This window comes from Panthera onca, chromosome D2, assembly GCF_046562875.1.
Source record: "Panthera onca isolate mPanOnc1 chromosome D2, mPanOnc1 haplotype 2, whole genome shotgun sequence".
NCBI classification, from domain to species: Eukaryota; Metazoa; Chordata; class Mammalia; order Carnivora; family Felidae; genus Panthera; species Panthera onca.
In genome coordinates, this window is record NC_138349.1 from 51,161,715 (window position 1) to 51,183,238 (window position 21,524).

Below are 21,524 nucleotides of genomic sequence, written 5' to 3' on the forward strand. Positions count from 1 at the left end.
AATTTATGTTTATATTTCCTCATAAACCTAAATGTTTCATTTATTTCTAATTCTGTAAGGCTTTTTCTTTCCTTTACCTTGCATTTGTCCCCCCCGCCCATGTCTTCTTTTGTGAAGCTGATTTCTAATTTTACTGAGCTATGATCAATTAATTTGAAGTGGGCATATTACACTTTGACTCAATTTGTGGGTAGTTTTTGTGACTGTCCTATATATTTTGCAAAAGAATGTTCATTGTTTTCTGTTTAATAAAACATACATGCTGTGAAATATCTGTTCAGTTAGCTGTCATTTTCTAAGGAAAATATGCTAAAGTTTTCATCTGAGATTGTGACTTTATCAAGTATTTTTGTCAAGTATTTCTAGAAGCTTTGCTTTATGTATTTCAAAGCCATGTTGTTAGATGTATTGAGTTTCATGAATTTTATAGCTTCCTATTTTATCTTCTGAGTTACATAAAATATCCCTCTTCATCATTTCAGTAATCATCTTGAGCCTTAGTTTCTCTGATATTAACATTGTTACTACTGGGTTTCATATTTAGCATGCATCTAGTTTTGTTTTGTTTTTCCCAAATTCCTGCATTTTTTAAAGCTTCCTATGTCATTTATTGTATTTATTTCTTTAAAAAGCATTTTATTTTATATTTCATTTTTTACCAAATCTGGGAGTGCTCTTTTAATTTAGTTCATCCTCATTTATTATGACTAGTACATTTGTACCAACTCTTGCCATCTTACTTTACTCATCAAGTTGCCCAGCCTTACTGCTCTGGTTTGAAGATAGCTCAGCCAAGTGATGTTTGCCAAGGATGGGGACAGGCATACATGATGTGGGAAACAAAGGCAGAAAGAAATGTAGATAAAATTAAATTTTCTTATAACCTGCAGTCCATTGACAAATACAGTAAAACCTTGGTTTGCAAGCATAATTTGTTCTGGAAACAAGTGTGTAATCCAAAACACTTGTAATCCAAGTTTGTAATCCAAAGCTAATTTCAAGAACCACTGGCTCAGTTGTGATCATGTGAAGTTCAGTGTCACATACTATTCATATTGTAAGACATCGCTCATTTATCAAGTTAAACTTATTAGAAATGTCTAATAAGTTGCAGAACAAGTTACTCAAAATCCAAGGTTTTACTGTACTTGAGGCAGGCAGAGTTTAACATTCCTTCAGGAACTCCCCAACTGTCTTAATGCTTTGCTAGAGGGAAAAACAACCTTAGCTTGACAATAGGGAGGCCTCAGGGATCCTGTGAGTCTTCTTTAGCATATGAAAGCCTTTTGGAAACTTCCCCTTGCCTTTACCTCCCCCAACTCCCAAGTACATTATCAGTCACTCCTCATAATCCCAGTGCAGCTCTTACTGCCCACAGATCCTGTCCCCATGCTTTAATAAAGCTACCTTTTTGCATCAAAGATGTCTCAAGAATTTTTTCTTGGCTGTGGGCTACAAACCCCAACACTTCAAGCCACATCATACAGATAGGGTGACCCAAGTGACCATTCACTGTGGAGGTCTGGCTTGTTGGCTGCTATGAAGCCCCCAGGAGTTCCCTGTGCCTAGCAAATTTCTGAAGCTGGGCCTACATTTTTAAAATCTCTTACATTGATTTTGAGCTGTGATGAATCTCTTCAATCCTATCCTTTTATCTATCTTGCAGAGAATCTACGTAGGTTCTGATCTTCGTTTCCAGTTAATCATTGGTTTTGGTTTTTACTTTCCCCTATAGAAAGTAGAATCATCATTTCTATCATTTCAGTTAATGCCGTAAAACGACTTTCTGCCTAAGGGACAGTAAATGGCCTCTAAGATGCTATAAGTTCTGGCTTCTCATATTGTTCTTACTTCATCTATGCTTCCTTGACCACGTTCCTCCCCTGCTAGATTACTTACTCCAACCACACTGATCTCCTAGCTTCCCTTCACGTATTTCAGGCATGCTTCTACCTCAGGGCCTGTTCCATGCTCCTTCCTCAGCTTACGTCGTCACTTTTCTCTCAGATATTCTCAGGTTTCCATCCCTCACTTCCTTCAAGTTATGACTCCAATGCCATTTTCTCAGTGGTGACTTCTCTGGCTATCAAATCTCAAATTACCAACATATTACTCCTTCATCTCTTTTTCCTGCTTTTCTTTTCATCTTAGTATTTTTGATACTCTATGCTGCTTTTATATTTTATCTTAATTATCCATCCTTTCTCTCACTAGAATATAAGCTCTTTGAAGACAAAGATTTTTGTCTGCTTTATTCATCACTCTTTCCCTAATGCTCAGAGTGGTGTGGCTTGAAGTGTTGGGGTTTGGAGCCTATGGCCAAGAAAGAATTCTTGAGACATCTTTGGTGCAAAAAGGTGGTTTTATTAAAGTGTAGGTATCATAGGAAAAGATAGGATAAAATAAGCATATAGGGAAAGATTAGGACCTGAGATCCCCACCCAGGGAAAAAACACATATTTTGGAATAATGCTGGGAGTGCCTGAGCAAGGCAAACCCCCTCAGGTGTAAGGTTCCTCTTTTTATTATCATTATTTTTTAATGCTTATTTATTTTTGAGACACACACATACACACACACACACAGATACAGAGCATGAGTGGGGGAGGGGCAGAAAGGGAAACACAGAATCCGAAATAGGCTCCAGGCTCTGAGCTGTCAGCACAGAGCCTGACTGGGGCTCGAATGCACGGACCCGAGATCATGACCTGAGCTGAAGTCACACGCTTAACCAACTGAGCCACCCAGGCACCCCAGTTCCTCTTAAGAATGTAGGAGACCCTACCGACTCCCTCTCAGGTTTTCCTCAGGAATTTGACAAAAGACCAAACTAAAAATAAGTAGTAGACCACAAAACGTATGACCCACAAGGAATGATATGACCATAGTCTGACTCCTCCTCACACAATGGAATGGAGTCAATCAGGAATGGAGTCAATCAGGAATGGACAACCCAACACCTAGAGTTATGAAGCCAATAAGGGTAGAACCTGAGAAGGAACAAGGGGGAACGGAAGGGGTGCGCTGACCAAAACAAGGACCCTTGCCTATAGTCACGGGCATTCACTTTCAAATGCCCTCCTCTGTAAAAGAGAGATTTCATACTATTCTTGCCATCTGATCTTATACTCTAATAAACTTTTGCTTGCTGCTCATTTTGTGTCCACCTCTTCATTCTTCAAAGCAGTGAGATAAGAACCCCGGGTATTGAGATAAAATATCCTGCAACACTGGGACAGGATCCATGGGCAGAAAGAGCTACACTGGAGTTGTGGCAGATGACTGATTATACATCTTCAGGTTGGGAGGGGCCCAGGAATAGTGTAAGTCTGTAAGGAATTGTTGAAGCAAGGTTTCCAGGACCTCAAGGGGCTAGCAGCTGTTAGGAAAAGGTCATTTATTACTGTTCAGTAAAACCTCAGTCATGAGATCCTTCAGATTTATATCAGTGGGCCATAAGCTTGGACTATGATTGCCAACCTATATCTTGGGGTTGGGGAGCATTGGGGTAGAGATAAAGGACGTTTCCAAAGGAATTTTTAAATGTTTAAAGTAGTCTTACAGGATCCTGGGGCATCAGGATAATGTTAAGCTAATATTGCCTTTTGCCCTTAGCAAAGAGTCATCATCAAGGGAGTAGAGTTCCTGGAGGAATGTCACTCTGCCTGTTTCAAGGACTTGTCAATGGGCTGTAGGCAGTAAGGAAATTCAGTTTTTCATTTACCCTTGTTTTCCACATCAAGAATACTGCTTGGTACACAGTATGTGTTCAGTAAATAGCCCATGAGTTAATAAATATCTAGGGATTCAGAAGAAGAAAAGGAGGCTGGAGAACATGTTCTTTGTGCTGTCTGTGTTCTCATTGTGCCTTACACTCTTGCACATATGCCACCATTTACTGCTCTGCCTAACCTGTTCTCCAGGGGACCTTGGCCGTTTGTACATATGAAGTTCCGGAAAGTTTCCAAAGGAGCAGATGAAGAAAGAGAGAAATAATACATAAGAAGGAATGCTCTCTTGAGAAGACAGTTTGTGGGAAGGATGGTTATATGGGTTACGTTAATCAAAAACAAAGAAAGGGACTGCATCTTATCCTTTTTGACTATTCTTGATTTTGGAGAAACTGATGAAATAGAGCAAGATAAATAAAGGAATAAAGAGCTAATCCACAGGAGAGAAGACTGTTTTTATTGCTCTTACACAGATGTCTGTCCTTACAACACAAAAAAGTTTTTTTCTTTGGGGGAGGGTGGGAATAAGAGTAGGGGAGCTACAATTTAAATTGGAATCTCTAGGCAGTCTGTGTTTAGGAATTAGCATTGCATTATTTTCCTGGCTCCCCGCCCCCTCTTGTCTTTTAGTTGAGGAACAGTTGCCCTGGAATAGCACATAGAGTTTGCATTAGCATCCCTGAGGATAGAACTTTGACCCCACAGACTAAGGAAGCTACAAATGGAAAATTCCAAGTTGCTGTACTCTTTTATTTTCATGCTAATGCTTCTGCAGAGAGTATTTAAAGAAACAGATGCACAAGAATAATAAAGAGTTGAGGACTAAGAACGCCTCTGACAACAGTGGAGTGTTTTTCCAGCATGTTCTTATATCTGTCTGTGCTTGTACAAATCCAGAGGGCTCAAGGTGAAACCCTGTTTTACTTTATGATAAAGCCAGACTAGCATAGATATGGAAAACCCTGGGTCTGGGTTTCAAATCCTGATTGGATTTGAAAGCTGTATGTTTCATTTTACTTCCTTCAGGCTACACTATTCAATTCCCAAAGACAGATGAGCATATTCTTCAGTAAAAGCCTTTGGGGAATGGTGATTTTCCAATCTCCCTTGCCAATTGTCACTCTAGTTCAACAATACTCATCCTTTCCTCAAATCCAGCCTGGATGGTACCCGCTGTAATTTCAGTCCCCCTGGCTATTTCCATTGTATTCCCTACAAGAAGAAAAACTTCATCTTTTCCTTAGAATAACTTCATCCTGGGTATAAATCCTCAAGTAGAAGACATATCAGAGCACTACACTCTGCAAAGCCAGATAGTTTCAACATTTTTCTCTTAATATGCAAACAGACATATTTTACTTTAGGACAGACATGTTTCACAGAGGAGAAGATCCTTAGAAAGGTAAAATCATCATATCTAACCCTGCTTTAAGATTATTTCTCTCACACACCCCTCAGCTGGACTATGGCCAGAAATTAAACAAGAACTCTACTTGGTCTCTTCCCAAATTCTCTTTCACACCCTGAAACCACCCAGGGAGACTTCCTCCAGGTGCATCATCTATACAGATGGTTTCCTTCCAGGGGTGGCTTTAGAATTTTTTATATTCAAAGTCCACAGGAGCAATAATTAGGTGGGAATGGGTGAATGGAGACAGAGAGGATGGAGGGTCTGTTTTGAAACTGCATTTCTCTATCAAGTACACATTTCTCTTTCTTGGTTTGTAGGTTTATAAGAGGTGATTAGAAGAAAGCACTCTCAGCCAGTTGGAAGTAGGGAGTGGGCAGAGTCAAGCCTTTTCTATATGTCAGAGTAGAAAGAACTTAGAAATGGCGACTCCCAAGTGATGTGATAAACCCAGCTTTCTCCTTTCACCCAAGGCTACATCCCAACCCTCTGCTCTTCTCTCATGTTCCCTCCTGTGTACTCTTGTAGCTTGACCTCCATTCTCTGTGTGTAGAGCCTCATTTCTACAGTTAGACTACAGGATTCCTGAAGGCAGAGCCCGCGGCTTCTTGTGCATCTCCCACAACCCCCAGTGCAGGGTTCCTCCCAAAAGAAAAAAAAAGTGGTTGGCCGACTGATTGAAGAAACAGAAACAGGCCTCTGCAGTGACCTGAAGCATATGGAATTCTGATTAAGGGAAGTGAAAAGTCAAAAAGCCCAATATTGCACTCTTTATAAAGTATACGTATCCCAACAAATCCGAGGTTATTGGAAAAGTAACAGCCTTCTCCCCTGACCAGCCCCAACCAAAAATTTCATTAGAATGGATAAAGAAGCAGAGCAGTAAATATTAATGGGTAGGAGGGGGAAGCTGGAGGACAGCAGGCTGAACTGAGCAGGTGTTCACCTCACTCAATTTCAATCCGTTTGCAGCCAACAACGTCATTGTTTGGCCTTCTTGAGCTCACCGACAGGCCATTTTTCATGATTTTACCATTTCTGGCCAAATGCAAACTTTTTAATTAAATGTACCACATGATTCCAGATGTTTGTTTATTTGTTCCAAAAAGGTTGTAAAATCTCTACATGAGGAAAAACCTGGGGCAGGGGTAAGGTTTTCTACAAGATATAGGGAAACAAATGAATTAGAACCGGGATGGGGAGGTGAATGCTGGGCAGAGTTCTCAGCAGAACAATCTAGACCAAAACCATTGGCTTCAAATAGTTCTTCTTCCAGAAACCCAAGATTTTGGAATAAACATGTTGGGCACTTATTAGTTTTTTTTTGTTTTTTTTTTTTTTTTTTTTTTTTTTTTTTTAAAGAATGTAGCTCATCTGGAGCCAAAGATCAGAATGAGAACAAATTTTTGTGGCTGCTTTGCCTGCTTATTGTATGTTTGTTCCTGTTGCTATGAGCTCCACTACATTAATTCTGGCAGACTCCCATTTAACAGGCTAGATTATAGCTCATGCATGAGTGGTAGGGAAGCATTCTGCAAGGTGAGAAGAAAGAAGGGGGATACCAGCAGAGACCACTGCTTCCCATACACCCTGACAACGTCCTCACAGTCTTCTGTTCTCTTGTACTCTCTGTCTCTAAACATAATCAGTCATTAAGTCAGTCTATTGCATTTGCTACAGAATGTTTCTCATATCCCTACCCTTCTCTGTTCCTCCAACCAGCCAGCCACTCCAGGGTCTTCATCATCAACGCTAGATTATTTCAACATTATCCTGATACTGGGCTCTAAATTTTCGTTTCAAAAGCCAACATCAGAAATACTTTGAATAATGTGGGGAGGAAAGGCACCAACTGTCCATTTTCTCTGATGCCTGAGCCAGAGATACCCTATGACCAAACCATCAGCAACCTTAAACAACAATTCCATGGTGGTTGGAAGGTTACCGTTACATTGCTGTCTCCCTGCTCCACTGGAAGTGCCCTGGCCCCAGCTGTCTTCCCCATCTGTTACCAAGTTGTTTCCTAAATTGCCTTTGTTAGAAACCTGCTCTTTGGAAGCAGCAGTCTGCAGTCACATAGCCTGGTATCAAGAAATCCAAAGTTTCCAAAACTTTGACGCCATCCCACAGTGGCCTCCTCAATTCCAGACTTTTCTTTCCAACTCCTTCCTCACACCTTTTCAGATTAATAATCCAAAAGAACAGCTTTAAATCAAATCTAGATGCTTTTGCCTATTCAAGACCTGCCATAATCCATCCTACAAACCTAACCTCACTTCTGACTTTTTCAAAGCCAGACCCCTTCCTCTAGTCAGTTCTATCTGTTCTTACATTTGTGCTTCTTCTTTACCCATATCCCTTTTTTTTTTCTTTCTTTCTGGAATACCTTTCTTCTGCCTTCCATCTACTCATGCCGTACTTGCCTTTCAAAGCTCAAGGCCAACTCTGCCAAACAGCCATGCCTGACTATTCTAACATTTATTGATTCCCAACTTTTCTAAACATTTACAACATTTAAGGTTTTACCATGTCAGGCAACTTTTACTTATATAATATATAATATCTAGCTTGATTGGCATTGCTTCATTTTGGTATGTCCTCAATCAAACCATAAATTCTTAGAAGACAGATACCATGCTCTCTATCCTTCAGTTTTTCCACAAATGCTAACATATGCTTTGTACACAGTGGATACTAAGTAAAGACATTGGATGATGGAAAAACTCCTTACGTGAAGGTGGTGAGAGCAGCATCTGTCATTGCATAAGTCATATTTCACCATGTCTCAATTCTTCACTTGTAGTGAAAGGGATTAGAAATAGCCCATGACTCTAAAACTTCAAGACATTTAGAATCTTCAATCATGTCAATCCAAGACTCTCCATTTTTAAGGCAGAGGGACATATTTTCACCATAATTTTTTAAAAATGTTTATTTATTTATCGAGAGAGAGAGAGAGAGGGCGGGCAGGAGAGGGAAAGGGGAGGGTCAGAGAGAGAGAAAATGAATCCCAAGCAGGTCCTGTGCTGGCAGCAGAGAGCACAGACACTGACATGGGACTCAAACTCACAAACCCTGAGATCATGACCTGAGCCTAAATCAAGAGTCAAACACTTAACCAACTAAGCCACCCAGGTGCCCCTTCACCACCATTTTTTATTTGGACTGGTTTTTTAGGGGAAGGGTTATCTCTTATCCTGCAGAAGTAAAGTTTGTTCCTGTTGGGAATACAAGGCATGACTCCATTTTTGCCTCCTTACTTTGCTGCTGGAACAGAAGAGCCAAATTCGTAGCCCCTCTGTGTCTATGAGTGCACAACAATTCTGCCCAAAGAGTAGAAATAAAGCAATCATGGAGACTGCAAATGAAAAATCATCCTTGGAGAAAAAAAGATAGGTAATGGACCCCTATGGATTTCAAATGCTTAAAGGAGGTTGCTTAAAGTTCCTGGCTGAAGTCCATGCCAGTCTTGGTAATAGCCGAACGGATTCATCCATCTTCAGATTCCACTTGGCTTGCTCTTCCATCACTGCCACCTTCCCAGACAGCGAGCACACACATGCACATCTATCTATATATATGCGGAAGTTTTAATCTACACTACCCTCCATTCCAATCCACCCAGCCCTGCTCAGTACAGAGTGAAGCTATTGACCCTGCAAAGCAGCAGAGAGATGAATTTGATGACCCAGACTAGAGTTTTTAAACCATTTCAGCAAGGTCTAGAATCAAAGGAAAGTACAATTTATTCAGCACTTAGTAAAGTCCTTTTACTTTGGAACAGAGTGCACACACTGAAAATAGACTCCCACTGCCACGCAGATAAAATAAACCTGTCAACCACCACTGTCAAATCACTAGTCACCTCGATTAAATAAAGGAAACTTTAGCATCTCTCAGCATCTGAGAATTCCACCAAGATTATAAGCCCATAAAAGCATTATGAAGGAAAGAAAACTAAAGTAATGGGTTCTGTTGAAATGTCATCAGAGGAAGCATTTTACATAATTAGAAAATGCTAATAATAGCTCTGCACAAGGAACCAACACACTCTTCCCCTCACAGCCAGGGCAAAGCCATGGCATGGAGTCTGAAAGAAGAGAGCTGAGGCCATGCACTTATGTAGCAGGACCCACAGAAGAAACACGTTCCTGTCAGCAAGGAGGCCATCCTTGCCAATTGCTAAAGTTATTTTCTTTTTCTTTTTTCTTCTTGCTCGCTCCCTCCCATTCTCTCTCTCTCTCTTTCACAGTTTTCAATACACTTTCCATGGAGAAGAGCTGGATCTGCCATGCTTCTGTGAATCTTCAATGACTCGGTGATGTTTTTTGAGAAATTATCCAATAGTTAGCTCCCTTGAAAAACTAATCAAAATATTTAGGAAGACAGAAAGCAATAAGTAAGCAGGCTGCTTTAGTCATAGGGTCTGATCTCAGGTGGGACCTACTTGGCAAAGTCACCATAACCATCAGATTGCTTATTTCATCTTTTTAAATGGTCAATGAGGACCAACAAGCAATAGGCAAAAAGATACCTTAATGCTGACCTATTAAGATAACCTAAATAAATGTATTTATTTTCATTTAGTCTGTGCTCTTATTCTGTGTAGATTTTGTTTATAACAATCAAACCTACTTAGGTTTCATGTCCCCTGTGGGATGACATAGCAAGACGTGAGGACCATAAAAAACAAACAAACAAACAAACAAAAAACAGGAAAAAAAATTTAAAAATTGTCTGAAAGAGACAGATTACCTCCAAATCCTCTAAGCCTAAAACAAATTGTAATGAGAAGTTTGGTTATCAAGCAGCCCCATCTTGAACCCTCCCGAAAGTATTCTGCTCATTGGCATGCAGGTTTTCTGGCCAACATCTCCCCATCCCAAACGTTTTTGTCTACATTGCCACATCTTCACACACATCCATTCATTTTCTTCTTATTCATTTCATTTTGACTTATTTAAATAGTTGAAGCAAAACACTCTATTTATGGCTTCTGTGAAAACATATTTTATATCTCATGCTAAAACTGTTAAGAAAATAAAAAAAATGCCTGCTGTTTTTCTTTCTGTCTTTTTCTTCTTATTTGGATGGCACACATTTTGCTGCTTCATGGAGATATACAGAAAAATCAATTCCTAAGCATAAAATGCAACTCACATTAAGGAGACTGCAAACGATAACTAATTATGATGAGTTGCTATGTAAATCATTCAATGGCAGTCCCAGCAATCAATTTCAAACACAAATAGACCAAGCCCCTGGCTGCAGAAGAGGATGAACACCTACCAAATGTGTCAGAGATAACGGCAAGATTGCCAAGGTTGGGTGGAAGTAGGTTGGCAACCATCTCCAAGCAAGTTTCCATAGATTTCCTCTTGGTTTCTTGCATTCTTTCTTTCATACACTTAAAGTCCAATGCTTAATACAACAAGGTAACTATGGCATATTTTCAAGACTGTATAAGCATCAGGGAAAAATAATAATTCAGGGATGTTCACTGGACTTGCAATAACTTTGCAAAATGTGCATACAAATGCACCGTAATGGGGCCTTTGGTGTGATAGCTACTGGCCATGTCAGATTATGGGATACGTGTGGGATTGTCTGTTCTAACCTGGCATCACCACCACCCTCTACTAAGGTTTTCTCTGCAGCTCAGAGGAGGAACTAGAAACTGCATTTCTGAGACTTCCCTTGGTGCATGATTCTACATTAGACTGAGCCAAACAGAGACACTGGAGTATGACTTGGAAATCCAGAGAGAAAGAGGAGCAGGGCAATGTCTGGGCAGTTCTAATGTTTGAAGCAGTGTCCAAGTGAACTTCTTTAGAGTCACTCCCACAGCGGCGCTGCACATAGAGAATGTCACTAGGAGGTTCCCAGGCATTCCTGACATGTGCAGAAACTTCAGCAAGCTCTCAAGGATCACCAGCCTTGGTGTGAGGCTGGGACACTGAGTGGGGTCTTCCCTGACTGGATAAGGCTCTCTCTCATTCCTCACATTAAAACCCTTCATGATGTGAATATATAGTGGGTCTTCTTTTTTCCTATCTGAATACAGACTGATGCCATAGCATTCTCCCCTTTGGTTTTTCAAACTTTCTCTGCTCTTGAATTTATAGACTTGTAATTTAAAAGAAGGGAGGGAAGGAAAGTAACACAATTCTTTTGACAAAAACAGGCAAGGATACTATAATACTTTGCTGCAGCCTTAGCAAAGGATTTGGAAATTCACCCCTGGCAGTGGCCATTTCCAGGCCATTTCTCTGCCTGTACTTTCTTCTTCCCTCCAGCACAATGCCACGGTCAGTCCTGTATTTGCTTCAGATGTCCTGTGTGAAGGACACATGTCAGGGGTGGCCTGGGAGTCAAGGACACAGAACTCTGAATATTTTTTTCCCTGCCTCTGTCAATGAGTGACTTAGTCTTCCCCAGCAGTTCTTGGCGCCTTCCTCTGTTAAATGGGGATAATAATATTTACTCTTCCTACTTTATAGGGTTGTCTTGAGTATGATATGGTCTATTCACTAAACAGAAATGTTTTCCCCAAAAGACACAGTGGTCTATATAAATGCAAATTCCATTTCTAACAGCTACCAGATAAAGAGTGGCAATACCTGGCAGGCAGGTGTATGTCCTATGCACATATTTAAAGAAACATTTTTCTAACACTTCAACACTCCTCATAATGTGGATACCCAATAGAGGATATAGTAAGTAGACTGCCACTAGGTATCAACTGGGATCATTGACACAGCCGCGTGGTCCCTGTACTCTAAAGACATACTCAGACCTAGAGCAGAATTCTCAGAGAGATTCAGGCACACCATTCTAAAACCACATATATATCACAGCCTGCATCTCATTGCAAGTCCAGCCCCTTCTTTGAAGCTTCTGTTCTAGTAAAATAATTCTATTAGTTGCTTTAATTCATCCTATTTCCTTCCTACCATCAAAATACCAGACTTTGAAAACTATGACATAAAAATTATTATCTACTTGGAAGTTATACAATGTGGCTAAAATGCTGTCTGGCAATGAACCAATAGATATAGACCCAATCATGGTGATATGGGGTTGTGAAAGCAACCAAAGTTGAGGTCTGAGGTCCACAAGGCTGGCCTTTCCTTCCAGTATCACTCACTCCCAAAGAAAGATGGGTCTCTTTTCTCAGACACAATCAAGTTATCTCACAGAGGCATCTAAATTACTGACTTTCGTCTCTCATCATTTACTGAACAAATATTAACCTGAGCTTCTATTAAGCAGGAAGCCCTGTGCTAGGCATTGCAGGCACAATGGTGAGCAAAGAGACACAATCTCCATCAATGCCTCTAAGACCTTATAGCCTGTCCAAGAAGACAGTCCCCAAATAAAAGAGCACTGACCTAATATAAATGTGTGGGGTGGTATCAGAAGAGTCTTCCTTACAGCTGGGATATTTAAGCTGATACCTGTAGTATGAGCAGGAACCAGTGATGTGAAAGAGAAGAACAATCAGAATCTTTACTGCCCCTCAGGGAACTTTCATTTATGAAGAGTTCAAGATATACATACACTTCACCTCTATCACACAAAGAAGAATATAAACAATTGCACTAAGGAGAAAGAGGCAAATATTACAAGTACCTCAGGAAGAGGAAAAATCAATGTAAGAAACAATTTCTTATAAGAATCAAAAAGTACAGTGCATTATTATCCCTACAATGCATGGATTAGCTGTAAATTACAGATGCAAAATCCTTTGCATTTGAATCTACAGTCCTTAGGAAATGAATCTTGGGTTTATCAGACTCGACATTGGAAGTTACATAAAAGGACAAGCAAAGGGAAAATGGCATGTACAGAAAAATAGCAATTTGCACATGAACTACTGCCCACCAGTTTATGTAGTTGTTGGTGCGGAATGAAAAGAGATTGGGAACTGGATGAATCAAAAATTATTTGCAAATAGAACTTCCACTTAAGATTTTATAGACCAAGTTTCAGACATCATGGAGGATTTCACTTGGGAAAGAAATGATGTAATTTGCCTTCACAATGTGAAAGAGCCTCCCTGGATAAAGGTTTGTAAACTGTTTCCATAAAGGTATTAACAAATGATACTCAGATAGTTTGGTGGTTTATATGATCAGAAAAAAAAGAATAATTTCTTTAACTTAAATATAAAAAAGCAAAGTGGCATTAAGTAGTCTCATTCCAGGTGCTGAAAAATCAGGCTTTCCTCACTTGTTATCATAGGATTCATGCCAAGCTAAAACATATCAGTCTCATCTCTTCCCTACATGGATCATTCCAATAATAATTCAAACTTAATGAATTTCTCTGGCTCTCTCTTTACTGGTATCCACAAGACCACAGGCCCAAAGACCTGGCCACCATTTCATTATGTTCACTTTTTTCACTACCAGGTCCTTCGAACTAATCAAGCAACCGGCTCATTAAATGGATAAGGTATTCCTCAGTAAAACCGAGATATCTGTTGCTGGGTCCTTTAGATAACAACGTTCCCATAATGTCGGGCTCTGACATCATCAAAGGGCATTTGTTTTAACTCTAAACACCTTGGGCATTTTTCCATATTCCAAATATTACTCAACATACCTTCACAACTTGTAGTCTTATTCCATTTCTTTAACGTTCAAATTTCTTGTTTTACTATTACAGTGAAATATGGTCCTATTATTGGAGATTATCATTCATCTCATTATGTCCTTCTTTTGTGAAATCTCAATTTCATGGCTAGATCAACTTTTACAAGTGGACTTGGGGGCTCTGAGACTTCAATTCCTATGCAGTGTACTCAATGATCTATACAGTAAAAATACCTTTATTTAAATATAAGAAACCAATAAATAAATCCATGAGGATATAATGCTAGAGTTAATTGGTTATTCTGTCTAGATATGGTATTGTTATTCACCTAGAGGAACTCTCCACCTGCCCCCCCACCAGAAAAAAAAAACCAAACCAAAACAAAACAAAAAACACCAGTCTCTAAAGGAATATGTTCAAGACTTCCATAAGGACATTCAGTGAGGGAGCTCTATTTGCGGTCCTCAAAATACAGCACGTGGGTAGCTGTTTGTTCTACTTGCCTTTGAACAAAGTTGATTTCCACAAAACTGACACCTAATGAACAGAATTCTAATTGAACCAAAATATATGCAAATGTAGAAAAGTCCTACTGTGCCCAGACAACAAATAGGCAACAAAGGTCCAAATCACAGACACCTGGAATCCTGCAATACACTCTTGATCATTGCCTGCAGAGTAGAAGTGTGCCATTTGCCCAGAGCCCACATGTCTTCTCAAGTGCCAGCTTCCCCACTTTCTGGGCATCTCTACAGCCTTTGTTCATGCCCATCCATCCTGCAAAGAAGGTGGGAGCTGGAACAGTCCTTATTCAGTGTTGCCAGAATGTATGAGGGGAGTTTCCCGCTTGGGGAAATGTTGTTCAAAGTATGGAATGCCCTCAATAAAAGCCTGTTCTTACTTAGACTGGAAGGCAGATTCACAATTAAGAAACATGCCTGTAGTCATAACCAGGATAAAAGGGGTAAAGCAGTTATACCACATGGCCTCGTGTCCCCCCGGTTCCAACAAAGGTGATCATAGAGTCCTTGGCCTAAGCAGACAGCAAAGGGATGAGGCATTTTTAAATTATATTCCATGTAGACTCTAGAAATGGTAGTAAGAATTCAAGTGTTCGGGAATACCAGGTAAGCCAAATTAATGTTTTTGAGGATCAGATAATTTAAGAAAAGCCGTGCATTGATCCTGGGCAATGTTGTTAGGCAAATTGGAATTCCTTTTAGTTGTAACATAGAGTTCATTCATTTTAAAATTACAGATTTAAACTATTCTCTCCAAACAATGATACTTCTACAAACATTAGTGAGTTTCTCAATTCTCTCCAACACTTTTGCTGCGGGTAATGATCTACTTAGTAATTTTTAAGTACTATAATCTCTTTACTTAAAAAAAAAATCAAATCACAAAATTATATTATAGCATGGATTTATTTGCCTTCCCAGTAGACCGCCACTAAATTCTATTTAATATGAGTTAAAATCACTAGGTTTGACAGGTATGGTTTTCTCATCAAGACCTTGAAAAGCACTGTGTTCCTTCTAAAGTGCAGAGGCAGCAATAATGAGCCCAGAGCTCTGCACAGCCAAGTGTCCCTCCCTGTAACTACTAAGAGCAATAAAAAGCTGAGTTCCTACCTCGGTGATTGGTGAGATCCCTGGAAGCAGAAGGCAGGGGTGTATAGGGGTGCTCTGGAGGGGCCTCGACATGGTCACTGGAAGCCTGCGTAATAAAAGAACATGTCAACATGAAGTAACACCAGCCACTAAATACCTTCATTTACCAAACATGTCTTCTAGGGATCTGGGTCTGGAGGAAGTATTATCAACCAAGACTCTTCTTAGGAAGCAAGAGTTGTCTGTGCTGAGATGTGCTGGTGAGTACAGGGTAGCATAGGAAGCTTTGAAGAGTCTCACTAACAGGTGAAAGGGCTCTGTGACAAAGGGATGGTTTGTTTATTGTGTTGAACTGAAAGGTGAGAAGGAGGAAGGAGAGAGGGTAAAGGTCACAGGCCTTCTTCAGGTGCTTCCCACAGATTCAGTGTTCACTGTGAGTAGATTTCTATGGAAACCAGTGAAGATGCTGGGCTTTGCCCCAGGGTGGATGGGGAAAAACAGGGCCAGTTTACGTGGGCCCAGTGGCATGGAGACACAGAAGCTCAGTAGCATGAACCGAAGGATATAAACCATTGTACACTGTGCATTTGGGGTTCTGGCTAAGTTTAACAACCACACTGAAAAACTCATCTGAAATTTGGTACATAATGGTCCCCAATAAAACTTTGCCATTCCAAAGCCTAAAAGAAAATGATATGAAATGTATCTGTGAAAATGGTTTTTTATTGTACACAACAGCTCTTTAACCATCGAACTGTATATAGTGTGACCTGTATGGGTAAGAAGTGCTACCTTTCTTTCTCTGTAATTCTACAACTAAGGGGATGAAGCCAGGAAGAAAGGACTATGGCTGTGGAGTCAGGTGTCCCTCAGAACCCATGACCGTTCTGACACATTCAGTGTGGATACTTATAGCAAGAAGCATCACTATTGCAATTCTTACTGAGACTTCTGAATCAAATACTACTTTTTTTTTTTAATATCCAAAAAAGAACATCTGCTAGGATCAAAATCCTAAGCTTACAACCTTTCCAAGCTTCAAAAAAAGTAAATTTCATTAATGCTACATTTTTCTTTCTGGAATAGGAAATATATTCTATGGGATATATTTGCCCTGCTTGGAGCAGGCCTTTTCTCCAAAGAGATTATCTACATTATAGGAATCAAAGCTAAGTAGGAGATTAGACCTACTTGCTAGAAAAACCCTTTAAACCCTGCTTCTGACATTTGAGATGTTTGATTAAGCAGCTTTCAGTGGAGACTTTACAGAAAGAGTTCTGAATGGAGCAAAATCAGAAGCTCTGTCCCTAAGGTAGAGACAGATTTCAGGTAGCACAACTTCACTCCAGCTCCAAAGGAAACATGTGGTGTTTAAAGCTTGATGTGAGGGTACTGGGTCCTGAAAGATAAAAGTTCAGTCACCAAGAAAAATGTTTTAAAAAGTAGATAGGACTTGCTAGATACCATATCATTAGATACTTAGGACACTGCAGAAGTTAGATTAATTTTCAAATACTAAAGTCACCACATGTCCCTCCATTTGGCATTCAGGGTCTCTTGCAATCCCCACATGATAAATGAGACACAGTGACAGTGTTCTAAATATGGCACCTATTCAATGCTGGAGGCAGGATATATGGGGCAAAGTAATGGCAGCTGTCCTTCCACAGATCTACCATACTTCCTTAGTAAAAGGCCGTAGGTTCTCTGTCAATGTTTCTGTTCCACCTCAATGCTATAAAGGCCCAAAATACCAGTATGAATTTTAGGTTGCTGTATTGTGATATTTCTTAGTGTGTTTAATCTCAATTTGGGCTGTTGACAATTTGATGACAGCTTTTCCTAAAATTACTGGAAAAAACTACCTTTCAGCAAATACCTCTGACTGGGCAAAACATTAGAGCTCTACAACCAAGGGTAAAATAGCTATTTACCTTTATTTCCAATTGTAGTCAAAGCAAAATTGGTGTGGCATGAGTTCGGTTTTACAGTCATCATTCTATGCCTAGCATTTAATTATTTTTCTTCTTGGTGTCCATTTATAAACTCAAGTCATGGAAAAGAATCCAGGAAAAGAACAATTTTGCAAACTGTTGGTGGAATGTCTTTGGCTGGATGTTTAAGGAAGCTACTACAAATTAAGATTCTAAATACCAGTTCTTTGACTTGGCTCTTATCGTAATGAAGTCCATGGGATTTTTTCAATAGTGATGTACACATTTGTTCTCTCGATATTATGGTTATAGGAACAATTAAGAAAAGAGTGATTATCATATGAAACAAGTGGACAAGACAACGTCTTAAACTTGCACATTACCTGCCCCCAAATAAAGAACTTCCCTTGAAACTGAAGCAACATACCCATAGTATATTGAGTATGAAATGACTGAAATGTAAATGGAAAAAGTTAAGTAATGTTTTCTTTTACCTGGATTAAGAAGATATGCCTAAAATGGGAATAAAGGAAATTTGGGTAAATCTGAATCTTCAGAACCATAAATCTTCTCAAATCTTTGAGTCCTTGCCAAATTTCCTAACTACTTATGGCAGAAAGTTATACTCTTACATTTTATTTTTTAAGTCATTCCTACCCCAATATATTTGTAATAACTACAATAAAATATTAGCATCTGGAATACATATGTCCCTAAATAATTAAAAATCTAATAGAAAAATGGACAATGGAAATGTCAGGAAATTCAAAGAAGAGAATACCTGAGTGGTTAATAAATGAAAGAGAAGAAGGTCAAATTCACTAGTCCGAAGAGCAATGCAAATTAAAACAAGATACAATTTTTCCACTCACCATATTGGCCAACTTTCAAGTCTTACAACAAGGGCTAAGGTGAATGAAGGGAAATGAACTTTTATCCTCTCGTCCCTTGCCAGTGGGAATAGACATTGGTTCAACTACTTTGGAGAGTAATTTAGCAGTACCTAATAAAACTAAAAATTTTATTTAAAATCTATTTTATTTAAAATGTATGTACTATGGAAAATTTCACTCAGGTCTATAAAGTGGAACATAAAACAGTGTTTATTCCATGATTATTTAGAACACACCAAATTGGAAATAGTTCAAATGCCTGTCAATAAGGAAAATGGATAAATAAAATATTGTATATTTGTATGACAGAATAATATTTAGCATTTAAGAGCAATAAATCTGGTTTATGTATCTCTAGTTGAATAGGTCTAAAATTTTAACACAGAAAACATAAATAAATAAATAAATAAATAAATAAATAAATTTAACATAGAGTGAAAATACAAGTTGCAAAATGACAAATATGAAATATCTATATCTATATATATATCTTCATCTTCAACCTCATGTGTGTATGGAAACATCTAACAATTACACTAGTTAAACACTAACTTCATGAAAATGGCTGCCTCTGCCAGAATGCAGGGTAATAGGACTGGAGCTAATGGGATAGGGGAGGCTTCAAATATATATATATACATATATATACACACATACATACACACACATGTATATATGGTTTATTTATTTTATTTAAATAAAGACTTAGAAACAGATATGTCAATATATTAGAAAACACAAAGTCTATATGTTAGTTACATGTGTTCACTATTTCTCAACTTTTCTACATTTTTGAAATTTCTCAAACAAGAAAATCGAAAAAACAAATATTCCTATTTCCTCTCTGATCCATACAGCCCTATATTGATATGAACCCATAATGAGAGGAAATTCCTCTAACAGTTTCCCAGTACTTGCACAACACGGAAACATGAATTTAGGCGGTTTCTGGTTTGCCTTTTGTGACGAAATACCCCCATTTCTGTTTTTCTTAAGGCTTCTGAGTATGACAAAGGAATAGAAAAAGCTGATAAATACTAGTGAATGTGTACCCCCTTCATACTAAGGCTTGAAAGGCTCATGCCAGCCTAGTAAGTTCTTCTGCTTAAGATTTGTCAAAGCATACTGAAGGTTTCTGTCCTCTTTCCCTACTCACAAATGGATAGTTGCTGATAATTTTTTAAACTCACAGCAATAATGATAATAGTCACTAATATACTGCACTTTGCAATTTCCATGGTGCAGGAAGGAAGACAGAACTTTGGCAGCCTCGCTGGAAAAGAGTCAGTGGAAGTGCAGCACACTCCATGAGAGACTTGCAGAGTGAGAATCTCACTCCGTGGTTGAAGAAAACAAATGTCTTCAGATGAGTATGTAAAATTCAAGTCCCTTCCCATTGGGTGCATTCCATGGAAACCTGCATTCCAGTGGATATTTCTGAACATCATGGATGCCCTGAAGGAATATGATACAGACCACAGGAGGAGTGATTTGGCAGGCTTCAAAACAAGAAGGGGGCAGCTACAAAGTTGTTTAATAGCCATAAATCTCCTACTATTTTTCACAAAATACCATCTAAGACCACATCTCCACAACTCATTCCCCATTACTCAGCTCAAGTGGAGCGCTTTGGCATGCTCACTCACCCTTAAATCATACACAGCATAAAGTGATCCCGGGTCTGGGAAATTTGTCAGCCTCCTTCAAGCAAAAGCAATCTTCGCTTTTCATCACAATTCATTCCCTGAAACTGTGGTATAAAGCTGACTCTTCTAAAAACATTTATTTTCTTTCATAAGAAAAAGCATCACTCATTTAGTTATCAAGTATTTAATAACCACCTACTATATGCCAAGGCCTGTGCTGCGAATACCAAGAAAAATAAAATGAGGACTTGGGTTGCATTCCTGACTCATCAAAAAAAATGATAACCATGATTAATACTAGTTATTAAGAGTCACCAACTGGTAGCATGACCCCCAAACTCTGCACTGTCGCAGAAATTTATCCCTGACCTCTTTACAACACATGACCACATGGAAGAGTAATTATGTCCCTGCTTGTTTCTTACTCATACTAAGAGAAAGCTTTCCAGATTAACTATATTAGCTTTCTAAGATTAACTATACTATTAACCCTTGTACCCAACATGCTGCCAGAAATATAGAAAACAGTCAATGCATTGTGATTGAATGAATCAAACATTTTAATGTCAAAGATAAAACTAGCTATACAATGATTGCAATTGGACACAACAAAAGTCTGAGCTAGGTTGCCAGAATCAGAGATAAAAACTTGCCATCACCTAAAAGATTAAATTAGAAGCCGAAGAACGAGCCAGAACGGGGAGACTTCTGACCTGCTCCAAGGTAAATGCACCATGCCTTTCAGTGTGAAGCAAGATAGAAAGCCTTCATGACAGATGCATCGTGTTGGGAATGACAGACAGGCTTAGGAGTGGAAAAGGCCATATATTGTCAGAGCGAGAAGTCATGAAACTAGGAGGGAATAAAAAACGGTAAGGTACAGGATGAGGTTGAGTCAATAACCAAGAGACCAAGAAATGTCCCAAAGGGGCAAAGAGTAGATTCTGGGCAAGAGCACAGCATTCAGCTGATTGAAGGGGCTGAAGGCTAGTTCAGACTATAAGTCAGTCATATAAATTAGTCATAGAAGGGGTAGGTGCCAAAGACCTCCCCAAAGTAAGGAAGCCCCTTGAAGGTAACATCCTGGAGCTTCCCATTTTTTCTATCTGATAAAGGGGTCCACTTATGCCAGTTACTAAAATGGCATCAGATCCAGAGTTGTAGTTTAGAAATATTTATGGAAGGAGAGACGAGGGAGGGAAGGGAAAAAAAAAAAGAACCAGGAACAGAAAAAAGGAAGGAAGGAAGGGAGATAGGAAGGAAGGGAGGGGATGGAAGGAAGGAAGGAAGGAAGGAAGGAAGGAAGGAAGGAAGGAAGGAAGGGAGGGAGGACAGATGGACTATGGTTTAGGCATTTTGTGGACTGTTTAATAAATAACAAAATCACAGAATGTAGGAGATGTAAAAGACTTTACAAATCATCCAGAGCAGTAGCTTCCAAAATATTTTTAGCAGCCACTTACATAGCAAAAGGAAAAATAAAAACTAAATATTGGGCATTATGGAAATAGTGATGATTTCTTATGGCAACCAAATAACACTATAATATAAAAAAGGGAGAAACATGCCAAGATTTTTATGATATAATATTAAGCAAACACAGTAAATATTAAAATAGTATACACACTGTGATTTTTAATGATATAAAATTAACAAGAGGTAAAAGCTAATAGGCAAAGATTAAAAGATTTTTGTTAATGT

At 39.0% G+C, this 21,524-nt stretch overlaps 1 protein-coding gene across 1 annotated transcript in view; it reads right to left on the bottom strand.

Moving 5' to 3' along the window:
• LRMDA (leucine rich melanocyte differentiation associated) overlaps positions 1–21,524 on the bottom strand; it is a 1,023,158-nt gene that overhangs the window by 186,675 nt on the left and 814,959 nt on the right. The window contains exon 6 of the mRNA XM_081790523.1: positions 15,372–15,456. Coding sequence (XP_081646649.1) covers positions 15,372–15,456 — 85 coding nt within the window. The remainder of the gene's footprint in view (positions 1–15,371; positions 15,457–21,524) is intronic.